General features: G+C 38.9%; 2 protein-coding genes across 2 annotated transcripts; both read right to left on the minus strand.

Moving 5' to 3' along the window:
• Positions 1 to 47: 47 nt before the first annotated feature.
• On the minus strand, positions 48 to 7,554 carry spaw (southpaw). The gene is made up of 3 exons (XM_041787438.1): positions 7,290 to 7,554; positions 4,223 to 5,037; positions 48 to 200 (listed from the first exon to the last, which is right to left on the minus strand). Exons 1-3 carry the CDS (start codon positions 7,552 to 7,554, stop codon positions 48 to 50), a joined length of 1,233 nt encoding a protein of 410 aa, XP_041643372.1.
• A 385-nt stretch (positions 7,555 to 7,939) lies between these two features.
• dguok (deoxyguanosine kinase) lies at positions 7,940 to 14,981 on the minus strand. The gene is made up of 7 exons (XM_041787722.1): positions 14,492 to 14,981; positions 13,183 to 13,292; positions 12,905 to 13,107; positions 12,200 to 12,347; positions 11,897 to 12,012; positions 10,407 to 10,506; positions 7,940 to 8,402 (listed from the first exon to the last, which is right to left on the minus strand). Exons 1-7 carry the CDS (start codon positions 14,709 to 14,711, stop codon positions 8,376 to 8,378), a joined length of 924 nt encoding a protein of 307 aa, XP_041643656.1. The 5' UTR covers positions 14,712 to 14,981; the 3' UTR covers positions 7,940 to 8,375.
• Between the last annotated feature and the right edge of the window lie 938 nt (positions 14,982 to 15,919).

A 15,919-nucleotide genomic window follows, 5' to 3' on the forward strand; every position in this document is an offset into this window, starting at 1 on the left:
AACATAGTTTACAGTCACACAGCAATAGTTCATGCTCTATCCATCCTTCAGTGACAGCCACACTCCTCTACGATCATGTCCTCGTGATGCCGGACGGCCAGGTCGTCACTCTCATAGTAGAGCATGGAGAGCGGGCTGAGGCGTGTTGGCACGCAAGACGCACAGGACACTCTATCAGGATGGTGATGACGAAGAAGGCTCTGAAAAAGACAAAAATAATTCACATAAAGAAGAGCAGAAAAAAACTGGGTTGTTGAGATGTTTCTGAAGGCATAGCATGTTTATTTATAGAGCACCTTTCGTACACAAAGCCACTCAAAGTGCTCTACCGCTCAGTGCTCTGAGTTAAAACCAGAACATTTAAAATAACAAGAGCAGTAAAGACAGCTGAAGACATTAAAAACATACTATATCAATATTTAAATATCCTCAAATTGTATATCTGCTCTGTCTGCCTTACATTGTTAAATATAGTGTGCTGAAGTCCCCAGCAACATAGTCTTATTTTCCTAACAGATACTGATTAACCAGCTGGTCTTGCTTTTTCGTAATGGATTCTGCTTCTGAAAGGGATACTTTAACATTTTGGCAAATTCGCCCATTGCCATAATTCCTATAGTCTTAGTAATAGGTTTGTTTCCTTTAGTTGTCAGTGCAAGCTGTTTCTAGATCTGGGGGGACCGATATACCAGCTGCACAGCTAACACTATGAAAGCAGATGGTATTTTTTGCTTTCCCTCATCAATTTCATCAAATACACAATTCAACAACTCCAAAACGCTCTCGGGGACAAGTTGTTACCTGTACATTCACCACGCTATGAAATTATTATGGAACATTACGAGACGGAGATGTTTTAAGGTAAATGCAAAGCCGGAACTACACTCCAGACATGCCTGCTGCACTGTGTCGCTCCGCCCAGTGGTTTACTCAAGAAATAGTTCCAAGTATTTGCTTTATTGGTCGTAATGTTACAAAATTATAGGTTATTATTTCATAGCGTGGTGAATGTGCAGGTCACAACTTGTCCCCGAGAGCGTTTTGGAGTTGTTGGATTGTGTATTTGATGAGTTTGATGAGGGAAAGCAAAAAATACCATCTGCTTACATAGCATTAGCTTTGCAGCTGGTATATCAGTCCCCCCAGATCTAGAAACAGCTTGCACCGACAACTAACGGAAACGGACCTATTACTAAGACTATAGGAATTATGGCAATGGGCGAATTTGCCAAAATGTTGAAGTATCCCTTTAATTCGAAACATAATATCTTCCTGAGGATTTAGGCTCACAGTTTGTTCCATCTATGTTGGGCAAAGTCCAAACACCCCATTAATACAATGCATCAACAAAGATTAACATCTGTTATTTGGATACCAAGTGGTAATCCTTGATGCTTTGTGTGCATGAACCTCAATGCAGACTGAAGACAGTTTGATTTCTGATAGACTGCATACAGAGGTGGTTTGGATTGGATTGGTTGTGTGGACACAATGAGTACTTGCACACATTAAAGACCATCCTGTCAACTGACATGATCTGTGTGTTTCCAAGCACATCAAAAATGGCTTTATTTCTGTCCAGCCTCACTCAGAGTGAGAGAAACGGTAGCTCTTAATGGAGATCTGGATTATCTGGCACTGCTAAGTAATAAATGCCAATCTTTCAGCTAAAAAAAAATAGCCCTTTATTTAGCAACATTTTGCCTTTATTATTTCTTAAAACAACAAAAATGGAAAAGAGGAAACCATCTCTCAAACGGGAGCCTGCTCTTCCGGCTCATCCAGGAACTACACATCACAACTCCCTTTAAACTTGTCATCTTGAATTGTCAGTACAGTCTTACCAGTACTTCAAAGGATTTGTTTGCTGAAGTATGTTTATGACAGCATGAAGGAGAAAAGCTGTTAAAGAGGCACTGCTAGCCTTTTAGCTTGAGGCTAATTCAAGCCCATTCATTCTTATCACAAGCAGATTCTATGCACGCAGCATATAGAGATACCAAGCCGAGATAAGAGAGCCAGGGAAATGATATATGGGTTGTTGTTTGCAGGCAGGGAAGTGGGTTCTGATATCAGTTTGACACTGAAGATGCATTATTAATCCACAGTATGAACAAACGTACATAAGTGCAGTCAAAATTGTATTTGAATGCCAAAAACTTCATCTTTAATCACATCCTTAATGCAGGCCTGAGATACCCTGGAAACCCCCTTATCAGTGGTGCTGTGGTGGTACGATCCACCATGACACTACTGAGTGGACCCATATAAACAACAGTATATATATATATATATAGTTAAAAAAAATAAGTTGAACTATTGTCTTAATCCAAAAAAACTGGACTTTTACATTCTTTTTTTTCACTTTGTTGCACTTTCATATGGTCTTGTTTTGCAATCACACAGTGCTTGGTCAAACTAACCAGTCTGGAGAGCGCCAAGAGGCTGTTTATTTGTGGGGCTATTGTCCAAAACAAACAGTACTGAAGAAGAAAAGAAGGCGAGGAAGCAGATGAAAATGGCTTATCTATTGGCCAAAACAGAAACCGGAAATCCATCTCCTGCTGGCTTTTTTTAACCACATAAACAATGAAAATATGCCAAATTCAAGCTGCTCCAGGTTCTGCTTTTGCTTTGGTGTCACTATGAGCAGCAAAGAGGTAGCGAGCAATCCTGCCTATTATTCTTTACATGAGATGGATGAATCAGTATTGCACCAGGGTTCTTTTGGAAGCAGAATGAAGACCCCCTTTTTTAAGTGGACCAGAGTTCTGTTGTTTGGTCCACACCAGAGTTCATTTACAGAGGACCAAACAGCTCTGGTGTGAAAGCAACCTCAAAGTGCACGTTAACATGTTAGTCCAAATGAAATCATACCAAATTCAACTTTGCAAAGTCGAACTAACACTTATAGATAAAGCTGGAGATTGATCTATTCTTGTATGTATTCACTACAACTGGATCAGTCCGGCCTTGGTGTTCTGAGTAGGGATGTACCGATCCACTGTTTTTCAGTTCCGATCCGATTCCGATAAATATGTGCTGATACTGATACTGATTCCGATATATAATATATATATATATTTTAACAATTATTATTGTTGTTGGTATAATGTGTGAGGTTACATGAGGCTGTAGTAAACCACCCAGCTCCTCTTATTAAAAAAAAAAGAAAAAAAAATTGAATTTAAATGTATTCCAAACAAATTTATTTGACCTACTACTAAAAAATAAATATCAACATTATCCAAAAAACAACAACAACTGAGTGTAAGTTATAAACAACAATGCTTACCCTAAATAGCAAAACTCAAGTAGGTTAAACTACTACTTTAACAGTCGGTTAAACTAATAACTTATCATAGATTTATGTTTAATCGACTAAGTTTATAACACTAAGAACATCCCCAACTAATACTAGCTTAGCTACTCACAGACTGTCTCGCGTTAGATTGTGGTGCGTTCATGGTCTACTGCAAACTGTAGGATGGATTTGGATCAGTCACTTGGATCGGCGCCGTCAGTCAGATATCTGATCTATTAATTACATCCGTATCGGACCTGATACCGATATTGGATTGGATCGGTCCCATCCCTAGTTCTTAGCATGTCTCCACATCTGTATTTGACCCAAAAGTCATCAAACATAAATGCTAAGCATCACATAAGTTGCATTGTCTACCTTCAGCTTTTGCCATAAGCTAGGGCAAATGCCTCTAATCCATTTTTACCAGAAGTAAAGTGGCGAGTATGTACAAAATGTGCAGAGCAGTAAATTTTGTCCATGTTTTCACTATTTGACATAGAGCCGGCTAGCTGCTTGCTAACCTGTTAGCACAGTCAACAGGTCCACAGTCACTAGCTGAAAGGGAGCATATTGCTTGCACAATAACTAGCGCAGTGAGGCAGACAGACTCCCATCGATGAATCAGTTAATCCTTGATGCATGTACTGGTAGCAGCAGTCCTGTTAAATATTTCAGCTGAGCTATGTATAACCATAGCTCGACTTACCTGTGCGTTAACGAACTGAGTGGTTATGCTTTAACACAACACCAGTTGTAACTGAAATGCATCAGCTGTAACTTCACTTATGATTTATCCATATTTTTTATATTAAGAACAATTACAAGAATAACCCAGCTAAAAAAAAACAAAACAGAAAACTTAGGACTCTATGTGAAGTTTCTGCAGAGTTGAAAAGAATAGAAGTGGAGTCTCACCTGCATGTAAGCGTGGTTTGTGGGATGGAAGGACTCATCCAGTGGTGAAGGACAATCCCCCTCACAGCGGTACGCATTGAAGCGCTTTGGGTGAACGATCCACTCGTCCCAGCCAATGTGGTCAAAGTCCACCCACATGTCCACCCTCCGACACAGCTGCCTCTGAGCAGTCTCTACTGCAGGTGGTGGTGCTGGTGCAGCCATAGAAGAATCTCCATCCGTCACCCTCATTCTCTCCATCCTGTTCCTTTTGTGGCGTCGACTCTGGCTGTCCCTGCTCACTTTGTCCATGGTCACATACTTTGAGTTCTCCACAATGTGAATGAGGCTGTATGCTGTGTGGCCTTCCTGTGGCAGGTTGTGTTTGGAGAAGATCACCATCATGACCCGGTTTGCAGTTGGATGAATTCTCTGCCTTAATCCAAAATTCTCAAACTTTCCACTGCTTTCTCCTGCATCTCCATGTCCACTTCCTTGATCTTCCGCCAGTTCTCCTGAAGCCTCCAGTCCTGAGACCCTGTCTCCCTGATAGAGCCAGTACTTCAGCAGAGCAGTCACGTTAAAAACCTTCCAGGAAGATTTTGAGCTGCTTGGAGATGTGGCAAAACTCCCCAGGAAAATCTCCTCATGGTGGCACGCTGCACTCTGAGGGTCACAGCTCTGTTTTCTGGAGTGATATAAATCCACTGTGGCCCGCCTGGAGCCAGAGAACACTGGAAGTCTGATCCGAAGTTCTGCCAACTGAACCAGATCACTGGTGGAGACTGATGACATGTCAAAAGTGATTGTCCATCTTTGTCCTACTTGATGGCAACCTGGAAATGAGCAAAAAAGAAAGTTGAAATTTCAGCAATCTGGACCAGGGGCATCACAGATACAGATGAAGATTATTAATAGTTCATGAGACCGATAACCAATATGTGGAACTGACAAGTGTCTACAACACAAATAGGTGATGACAGAATGTAAATCGGTCATTCAAAAAACTGGACTACTACATTACAAATTACTTAAGATGAAAATGACTATCACCTGCATGACATAGCCAATCAGATAGTGCTGTTAGTGGGCCATTAGAGAGACTGTGGAGGATAAAAACAGAGCCAGAAGGGAAAACAAAACTCCCAACAGAGCCAAAGTAGCACACTTTTTAATATATGTATTTCACCATTGACTGGTCAAAAATAAATGCAGATAAAGGTTATCAGCTAAATGCCAAAATCGGCCCAGATAATACCCCAGGTCTGGATGGTCCAGAGAAGGCCACAGCAATATATGCAAGACATAAATATGCATATTTCCAAAGAGATATAGGGTAAGACAACACTGTTTATAGTAAAAAGATCATTTACAATAAGAACTACTAACATTTATACTCACCCAAAATTTTAATTTTTAATGGGGAATAATGATTTTATTTAGCTGCTTTACTTCAGGAGCATTTACAATATAATTAAACATCAAATGTTATTGACACCTGCTTAACACACATAGAAGTCCTAACATCTAACATTAGGTAATCTATATTTTGTAATCATAAAAAATAGCAGGAAAACTCCTGCACACTGACTAAATTAAACAAATATATATATATGCAACATTTGGAAAAATAGATGGAACTGGTGAGGAATGAGGGAAACCTTTACTCAATTCTATTCCAAATGTTGACACATATTTGTACAATTAAGACAGTGGTCTCTTACTCTTTTTAGTTAAAATATTACTGGAGAACATTAAGTTTCAGTCCTTTTTGATACCATTGATCATTAAAATAATAGAGATTTGATCAATATAAAATATCAGATTTGGTCCATATTGATCAGTCCAAATTCAGAACACACAGATCTCTGGACAAATGTCAAAACACAGCAACAGGAGGGGCAGCAGGACAGGATGTGTATTGAACCCCCCTGTGCAAGGACGTCTGAGGGCTAATATACACACCCTCTCACATAAAACACAGGGAGCCTTTTAAGTCCAATAAGCATTTTGACACTTGGAGGGTTGTAAAGAGGGAGGGTCTGATAACTCAGATAACACACAGAAAGCTGCAGCAAAACTGAGCACACTGAGGAGAGTTTGACAGACAAGAATGGGATACATATCATTGAGGTATGGGCCCAACATGGACCAAATCTCAATATTTTTACTGTAAAGAAACTGTAAATGACTGTCACAGTACCGGAATAAGAAACTTTGGTGCGATTCTAGTAAAAACTAAACCAAACTGACACCTGTTTGATACCACAGCATCAAAAATAGAAGTCCTGGACAGCAAATACTGGATTGTTTTATACCATCAAAGTTGCAGAAAAACTCTAAGACACTGTCAAAATTGTACAAAACCCCTTCAACATTTCTGTGTATTTGGGACGGCTAAAGATTTGAGAAAGAAACCGGTTTGACATCGCATGACCAAAAACATTATAAAACACAATATTGGGTATTTTTTCTTTTTAATTATCAAAAATTGCAAACAAACTCTTACAAATGTCTTAATTTGACAAAGTCATAGGTAACATAATTTTTCTCATCTTTTTATAGATTGCTTGTATCAAAGAGTACAGAAACTCAGGGATCTTCTTAGCCTGGAGGACAGAGCGATAAATAAAATTGCTTTTTATTTTGCAAGATTCACCTAATGTCTCCAAATTTGGCTAAAAATTTGAGCAATTAAGACTGTGCAGGAATTTGCCTGCTATTTTTGATAATCAAAATCAATAAATCACATAATATTGGATGTCTAGAAGTTCTATTTTGCTGCCACAGTATCAAACAGGTTTCAAAATCAATCATTTTTAATGATGATAAAAGACTTCAAAATAAAATAAAATAAAAGACTATTCCCTATTTAGCCAATTTGGCTAAATAGGGAATAAATAATTGTGGTATTTAAGTATGTTATTGCTGGTAACATATCTATTTTGCTTAACATTCCTGGCATCAAATGATACTGGCTTCCTGTATACCTCCTTCAAAATACATCTGTACATCTTAAAAACTTGATATATTGTCTAGCCATATATATAATAGAAAGAAAATAAAATACTTTGAGGGGTTTACTCACCTCTGGCTACAAGACTGAGGACAGAATCAGAACCTTGTGCTGACAGGTCTTCACCTCCTGTCGTTAAGGTGTTGATGGAGTCTGACGGCGAGGAATCAACAGCCCTGAAGGAGCGGTACAGCTGCATCATGTACAGAGGGTATCTGCTGTGAGGATTCAGGGTCAGATTTGTGGTCTTAAGGCCTGAGCGATACCTCTGCATCTGAGAGGAGGAAACAACCACACAAAAGCAGAAGAGGAACGTGCAGAAAACAGTGGCCTTCATTTTTAGTCAGAACATTTGGAGAGAGAGTCAGAGATGTGCGTCCTTCCTCCAGCTGGCTTCAGGCTGAAATGATGCTCCATGCAGACGCCTCTTTATAGTGGACAGCTGCCCTTTGATGACCCCAGACCACTCTAGGCATGTGAAGAGCCCCTCTGATCACCAGAGCACATCACAGGGAGGGGAGAAAGAAAACATTTAGCCAAGGTCATTGTCCTGTCAGAGGGCTCTACCTTTTGGGGAAGCCTAATCCTTTTGAAATGTTAAAATCCATTAACAAATAACACTTAAAACGCTGTACGACCATTAGCACCTTTCTGTTAAGACTGGGGAGGATTTCACTAATATAAAAGGCTGGAGAAATGACACAGAACATCACAAGAAAATGAAAAAGCACTTTTTAATGACAATAATCTCTCAATACAAACTTCTTTTTCATTGGTTCCACAGTAGAAAACATTGCTCAGTAAACTTTGTTCCCTAACATATACAGAGGATGTAAAATCACAATAATATCTGCATTTTACTCACTTTAAAGGTGTATTGTTGTGTTTGAGAGAGAAACAGTTCTTTCCATTTCAAATGAAATTAAAATACGATGAATGGAGAACTTCAACAACACAGTGAACATCACAACATACAAATAAACAAGCATATAAGTTTAGAAGTAACAAATTGGTCAAAGGTCAGTCCATGTATGGACTGAGGTCATGGTCCTGGGGATACTACGGCTTATCAAAAATCTTTGAAACGTATTTCCTTCAGGAGAACACACTTGACTGTCTGAGCTCTGATTGGTTTCATCTTTTAAACTTGTTGTCCTTTCATAAAGCGTTGAAGAAGTTCTTTACCTGTGAATAGAAAGATGAGCATGGATCAGACATGGGCAACACCAGAGCAAAAATGTGTATAGCAACCATTTTCACACATGCACTAAACTCCTGAAAATTTCCAGGAAAGCTGCATGTGTGAACACAAGCAGCCAGATATTTTCATCCCAACCTTGGCCAGACATTTTCACGCCAGCCCCCTAATAAAATGACATTAAGTGGAAGATTCACTGCAAGAGACCGAGTTTTGATAGGATACTAGGAAAAAACAAACAAGCAATATCTGATTCGATACCTCAGCAACATTTGCCATCCTGTTATTAGGAATAGAAGGTGGGCGGTGGGGGGGTGGGATACCTAACAGTATCATAAACCCAAAAAAAGATACAGTGCCAATAAAAAGTATTCACTCTCTTGGATGTTTTATCCTTTATTTGATTTTTAAAATCAGTCAATATCATTTGGCTTTTTTCACACAAAAAAGTCACCAAAAAAACTCTTTAATGTCAAAGTCAAAACAAATCTCTCCAAAGTAATGTTAACTAAACAAAAATATGCATAAGGTAAATTAAGTGACTGCATAAAAATTCACTCCCTTTATAGTGACTGACCCAATTCAACAGAGGTCCAGCCAATTGGTGCCAGTAGTCTCACAATTAGTGAAATGGAGATCAGGTGTATAAAGACACCTGTGTCTGGAGGTCCAGTCACTGGTTAATCAGTATTCCTGGCTACCATTACACCATGAAGACAAAAGAACACCCCAAGCAACTCAGAGAAGTCAGGGGATGGATACAAAAAAGTCCCAGGCACTAAAAATCCCCCGAGTTCAGTTAAATCCATCAACAAGAAATGGAAGGAATGTGGCACATGTGTAAATCCGCCTAAATCAGGCTGTCCTCGTAAAATGAGTGACCGTGCAAGAAGGAGACTGGTGAGAGAGGCCACCAAAACACCTATGACTACTCTGAAGGAGTTAGAAGCTTCATCAGCTGAGATGGGAGAGACTCTGCACATCACCAGTCAAAGCTTTATGAGAGAGTGACAAAGAGAAAGCCACTGTTGAAGAAAACCCATTAAATCTTGACTAGAGTCCACCAAAAGGCATGTAGGAGACTCCATGGTCAAGTGGAGGAAAGTTCTTTGGTCTGATAAGACCAAATGGCGCTTATTGGCCATCAGACAAGACGCTATGTTTGGAGGACACCAAACACTGCACATCACAGTGGGGATGGTGTGTTTGTGGTGATGTGCAGTGTCCTCCAAACACACCATCCCCACTGTGAAGCACGGTGGTGACACCATCATGCAGTGGGGATGCTTCTCAGCAGCCAGCCCTGGAAGGCTTGTAAAGGTAGAGGGTAAAATGTCCTGTTACTACATTCTTTGGGGTCTAAACGCTGCGAAACGATCAGAAAACAGAGTTATATTTCTCTGTGTCACTGCTTTTTTGTCACTAGCAGGCACTACCTCTCCCTGTCTCACCCTGCACTGTCCCTTAGCTTTGGATTGAAAATTTGACAGCGTATTAGGTTGTTTTCTCCATAACTTCTGTACTTTTTGAATCCATCAAACATTAAATCAATGGATACTTTATTGTTTAAAGCATGTGGTGTTGACAGCCTTACTAGAGAGTGGGCAGCAGTGATGACGTTTATATCCTGAAAAGGTGAAAAACTAGTGCAATCTTCATGCAACTAATGGTGCTTTATATCCTTTTAACTTGTTAGCTCACTCAAATATACTGCGAATAAATGGAAGTACATGTAGCATTAATAAAAATGTTAAACTGGCATCTTTTTTACCTCATCTTGCCACCTGAGACTTCTCCCTCCCTTCAGACAGAAAAAGGGGGTGCCTACCCACAAACTAAGCAAACCCAGTGTCTAGACATTTAGGAGTGCTAATGTGAAAAGAGCTCATGACTGTGAGGATAGGAAATGAAGTCTGAGACACTAGGACAGAGCCCTCTTGTGGCTAAGTCAGGCATAGCACTCGGTGTATAGAAGTGATAAATAAACAAACCTTTGTTATGAATTGTTCTCGAACCTCTGGGTCACTCTGAAATTCCACGCTGGCGTCGAGTTGCAGCACAGGAATCTGCTTCAACTTCTCAAAATGAATTCTGAAAAGAGAGAGAGCGCAGCAGAGCTGTATCACACTCTGGACCACACACTGCTGTCATCTGTTTACAGCTGAGCAGCAAACAGCTGCTAGGAAATGCGTTTTTAAACAGTGACAAGTCAGTATTCTGTTATACAAAGACTGCTGGAGGTTATCAATTCACTGCTTGGATTTCAATTATTTCAAAAGTTTTATTTATAACCAGGTTATGCTCAGAGTTACTGCCTAAAATCAGCTGGAGAGTGTCGAGATTTTATGACATTATCTGATAATTCTCTCCAAGGGCATTATACTGCAGATCTTCAGTTTAAGGAAATGAAACTTGTGAAATCACAACATTACATTTTTAATGCTACAGAATGAAGCTGTGCAGTTACAGTCTTGCTGACCCCATCTTGCCCCTGTAATACCTGTTATTACCTCTGGAGTGAGCACTGGGGGAACACCATGTACCCCTAATATGCCTCCTTGACATTAAGGCTGAAGGTGATAAATCACTGGGCTGAAAAAATTAAACCTTGTGAGTTAGCCATCCTATCATGTAGCTGCAGTGATGTTTCAACCACAGTAACTTTGTTTATTATTGGTTAAAAAAAATTAACAAATAAATGAACATACTTTTCAGAAGCCCAACATTTCTGTATTTAAAATTCTTTTTATTGGTCTTATGTGATATTCTAATTTTTAAGACACTGAATTCTGGGTTTTTATTAACTGTGAACCACAATCATCAAAATTGAAAGAAACAACCACCTTTAATTTTTCACTCCGTGTGTAGTGAATCTATATATGAGTTCACCTTTTAAAATTGAACTACTGAAATAAATGAACTTTTCCACAAAATTCTAATTCATGAGATCCACTTTAACATATGGGCACAGCCCACAGGTCAAGGTCGTTTCTTGGTCAGGGTCTTTCTGTGCAGAGTTTGCATGTTCTCCCCGTGCATGTGTGGGTTCTCTTCAGGTACTCCGGCTTCCTCCCACCACCAAAAACATGCTTGTTACGTTAATTGGTGGCTCTAAATTGGCCATAGGTGTGAATGTGAGTGTGCCTGGTTGTCTGTCTATATAAGTCAGTCATGTGATTGACTGGTGACCAGTCCAGGGTGTACCCTGCCTCTTGCCCATTGACAGCTGGGATAGGCTTCTATACCGCTACAGGATAAGCGGTATAGAAAATGGATGGATGGACTTGAACATATGCTGATCTTCCAAGCAGGCAGCACAAGTTCAGATACTACCTGTATCTCCTGTCCTGTATGTTTACACACATTTTCTAGACTATCTGCTGCCCTGTCCACTTCTAATAAAGGCTAAAAGCCCAGAAAGTAAATCTTCAAAAAGCCTCAAGAGTTCAAATAGGATAGACAAGATGTCATCAGGGCTTACTCTGTGCTCTTCTCAACGAGCCACTTCTCATGTTGAATGTGCAGCTTATCCAGATATTCTAGCTGCACTCCTTTCTCCTCCGCCCTTCCCCGACGCTCCAGACGCTCCAAACATTTCTGAACACAAGAGAAGTACAATATCTCTGTTCCCTTTCAGTAACAAAAACCTGGTCATGCTCATTTATGAATAGTTAAGCTGCAATATCACAAGTATTTACACTGACATGAGGTGAAAATAGGTACCTTGAAAACATCAATTGTTGTACGATTAATTATCTTAACCACTTAAATCTGATGATCATACCTTTGGAGGAGCTCTGAGGTAGATGATGCCCTCCAGCTCCACCTGGTGTCCAAACTGCTCCACCAGGAGGGAGTGCCAGTCCTGATAGACAGCCCACTCAGTGGAGTTTATACACCCCAGCTCAAACATGTTCAGAGCAAAGATGTACCTGAGAAGACAGAGAGAAAAGTTCAAAATTTGCAAAGGAAAAATATATTTTTACCATGCATTTAAATAGTTTAAATAGTACTGTATGAAAGCAGGAAATCAACAACTTTAATCACTATTCAAAACAGTATTCCAACCATCTGTTGAGTGGATTTGTGAAATCTTTAAAAATTTATAATAATGTATCCCAATCAGCTATTTTTTCTGTATTTCCCCTGCTTTATCATTTTAACAATCCTAATGCTGCATGGTGATGCAGTGGCAGAGGGTTCCATTTTTGAATCCTAGTCAAACAGGGCCTTTTGTGTGGAGTTTGCATGTTCTTCCTAATTCCCTCCTTCTCCTCCCACTGACCAAAAACATGCTACCAAGATTAACTGGAGACTCTAAATTGCTTGTAGGTGTGGGTGTGAGCATGGCTGGTTGTTTGTCTCGATAAATCAGCTCTGTGTAATTGACTGACGGTACCCCTCTTGTCAATGACAGCTGGGACCGGCTATTCATCACCCCAAATGGGACCAGCGGTACAGAATGGATGTCTGGCCCCGGCCTGCTCACCTGTCGCTGTACACAGAGCGTTCATACACCTGTACAGGCATTCCCTCTGAGCTGAGCAGGCGGGCTGGAGGAGGCTGCAGCTGTGTCCTCAGCCGGGTCATACACGAAAACGTCTGAAATGTGTACGACCAGCGCTGAGGGTCCTCATACATCATCTGTAGCAGGTTGCTGACTGTCGTCTGTGGAGACGCTCCAGCTGTTCCCTGTGAAAGTCACCATAGAGAAGGTCAGCGTGTTCTTCTCTGAATAATGGTGTAAAAAGATAAAAAAGTGCTTACCTTTGACGTCCCACTCTCTATGTTCTGCCACTTACTGACAGGCTCTGCCATCACCTCCCAGTCTGGACAAGATGACTGCAGGAGTCTGGCAAAGGTCGACTTTCCAACAGCTGGAATGATGACACACAGACATACGACTTTTCAATATTTGTTGGAGGTTGAATGATTATACTAAAAATCATAAAGACATAAATTTGTGTCTTTAACACAGAGGTGTAAAGTAACTAGTTGCATTTACCTTATCAATGTATTTGAGTAGCTTTTTGTGTACTTGTACATTTTTTAAAAGATATATTTTCTGATTTCTTTTTAAGGGGGCACTAGGTAGAGTCAGGAAGAGTGAATGAGGTAGAGACATGCAGGACAGGAGTCTGCAGGTCAGACTTAACCCCCAGCACCACCAGGCCATCTGCACCCCAGTGTTCTTGTATTTTTTGAGTAGTTTTTGAAATCTGTAATTTTAATTTTACATAAGTATATTTTGGTAGAAGTACTGTACTTCACTACATTTTAAAAAGCATCAAGGACTGAGTAAAATCAAGCAGTAAAAAAATTGGAAGAGTACTGGCTTTCTGCCTTTCTCTGAGGTTCTAGCTTTCTGCCAACAAGTAGCCAGTAGTTTGGCTTCGACTTCACATGACGGTGATTCCCCCACTGCACATAGTGGGGGAGTGATTCCACATTTTATCCTAAAACAGCAGTTGGATTTCACTTTAGGTTAAGTCACACCTTATAATAAACAACCTTGTCTGAGATTCATATTTTAATTTTCTTGCACATTAATGAAATATCATATTTCGCTGGACAACTCCCTCAGGTATCAGTAACTGCTCAGTGCTCACTACTACTTTAAGTAACTTTGAAAGTTTACCTCTTACGGCTTGAGAGAAAAATAGACTTAAATTATAATATTGTTTGGTTATGGATAAATCATAATAAACTGACTATGTGTTTGTAGCAGCGGTGATTTACTCTTGTGGCAAAGCAATAATACAACCAACACTTATACTTGGTTGATTTTTAAGTGCTGCTCAGCTGTAACTATGACAACCAGGGACGCATTCGGACTGGAGGCACCAATTAACACGGCAACTCGTTGAACCCTAACACTGTTCAGAAAACAGTTCCACTTTTCGGTTTTGGTACATTTTATAGCGACGTAGACTGCAGCAGCTCTTAAGCTAAAATGTAGTGTCTAACTTGACCAAAACCCTTAATCCATTTAAGACTTTGTGTAAAATTTAAATGGGCTGTTTTTCAGAGAGTCAGGAAATTGTTTTCAAATATTGTAAATCAAATTCGACCTTACCGATGTTTCCCTCGATGGAGACCCTCTTTACTGGAGCAGGTCGAGTCTCTGTTGAACCTGACAGACACCTGGAGCAGGAAGCATCGAGCCTCGCTGCCTTCTGAGCCATCATACTGAGGTTAGATGTTTTTAGACGAGGAGTGTTAAACCCAAATCTCCTGACCTGAAACCTTATCAAACCTGTCGTAGATTTTAAAATACTGTAAAACACGGCAGACATAACGGCAGACAGAAGTAAAGTTGCGGAGTTTCTATAACCGTTAAGTTCACCTCATGGGAACCCACTCATCTTCTCCATGGTGTAACAGCAACCTTCTAAGTCACTAATCCTTTAAAAGACGCAATTGAGACTAATATTAAAGCCACTACCACCATGTGATGTCAGAGGATCCAGTCGCGCTCAGAGGTTCAAGGATTCACATATCTACCGCAACTAAATTACAGTTTTTATTATGATGAAAACAAACAGTACTCTTCTTCTTGATGTCCTAGTGTTTCCACTTCTTCTAGTCTTTACCGGTAGATGTTTGGTAGCGTCTTAACTGCATTACTGCCCCCTACTGTGCGGGTGGGTGAACCGAAGTAGCATTCACGATTTAAAATAAAATAAAATAAACTTTAAAGAAATGAATGAAGAATAAAATTGATCTTAAATCACGTTTAACAAATAAAATTACATAAGATAAATCATAAAATATCAAATAAATGAAACAAAATTTTTTTAAAAAGAATAAAATGAAAGGAAGCAAAAAAACAAACAAACAAAAAACAAAACAAAACAAAACAAAAAACCAAATGAACAAATTGAATCAAATTAAATTACAGAAACATAATAACATAAAATCAAAATGTAAGTATAAAATAAGATTAAATGAAATGAAATGAATGAAAAAACATAAAATACAGGAATATACCAATAATGATGTGAATGAAGGAAATAAAATATAGTAATCTAAAACTTAATTTAACATCTTTAATCAAGTTCAACAAATAAAAGATTTATAAGACAAAACAAGATAAAATAAAACAGAACAAAAGAATAAAATAGTGAAATAAATGGAGCAAATATAATCAAATTAACTTAAATTATTACTTTTTAAAACATATTTAATTAAGTTAAACAAATGAAATAAAGAAGAGATAAATAAGATAAGACAAATGGAACAAACTAAAGTGAAAGAATTAAGAACTGAAATGAAGCAAAATTAATTACATCAAATAATAAAGATCCTATAGAAAAATGTAATAAAATCAAATAAAAGAATTAAATAAAATGAAACAAATAAAATCAAATAGAATTATTAATACATGTAATCAAGTTCAACACATCTTTTAATATTCAGAATAATTGAATAAAAATTAAATGTCATTAAATAAAAGGATAAAATGAGATAAAACAAAATATTGCTTTCCAGATATACTAAAACA

Source organism: Cheilinus undulatus, linkage group 5 (genome assembly GCF_018320785.1).
Source record: "Cheilinus undulatus linkage group 5, ASM1832078v1, whole genome shotgun sequence".
NCBI lineage: Eukaryota > Metazoa > Chordata > Actinopteri > Labriformes > Labridae > Cheilinus > Cheilinus undulatus.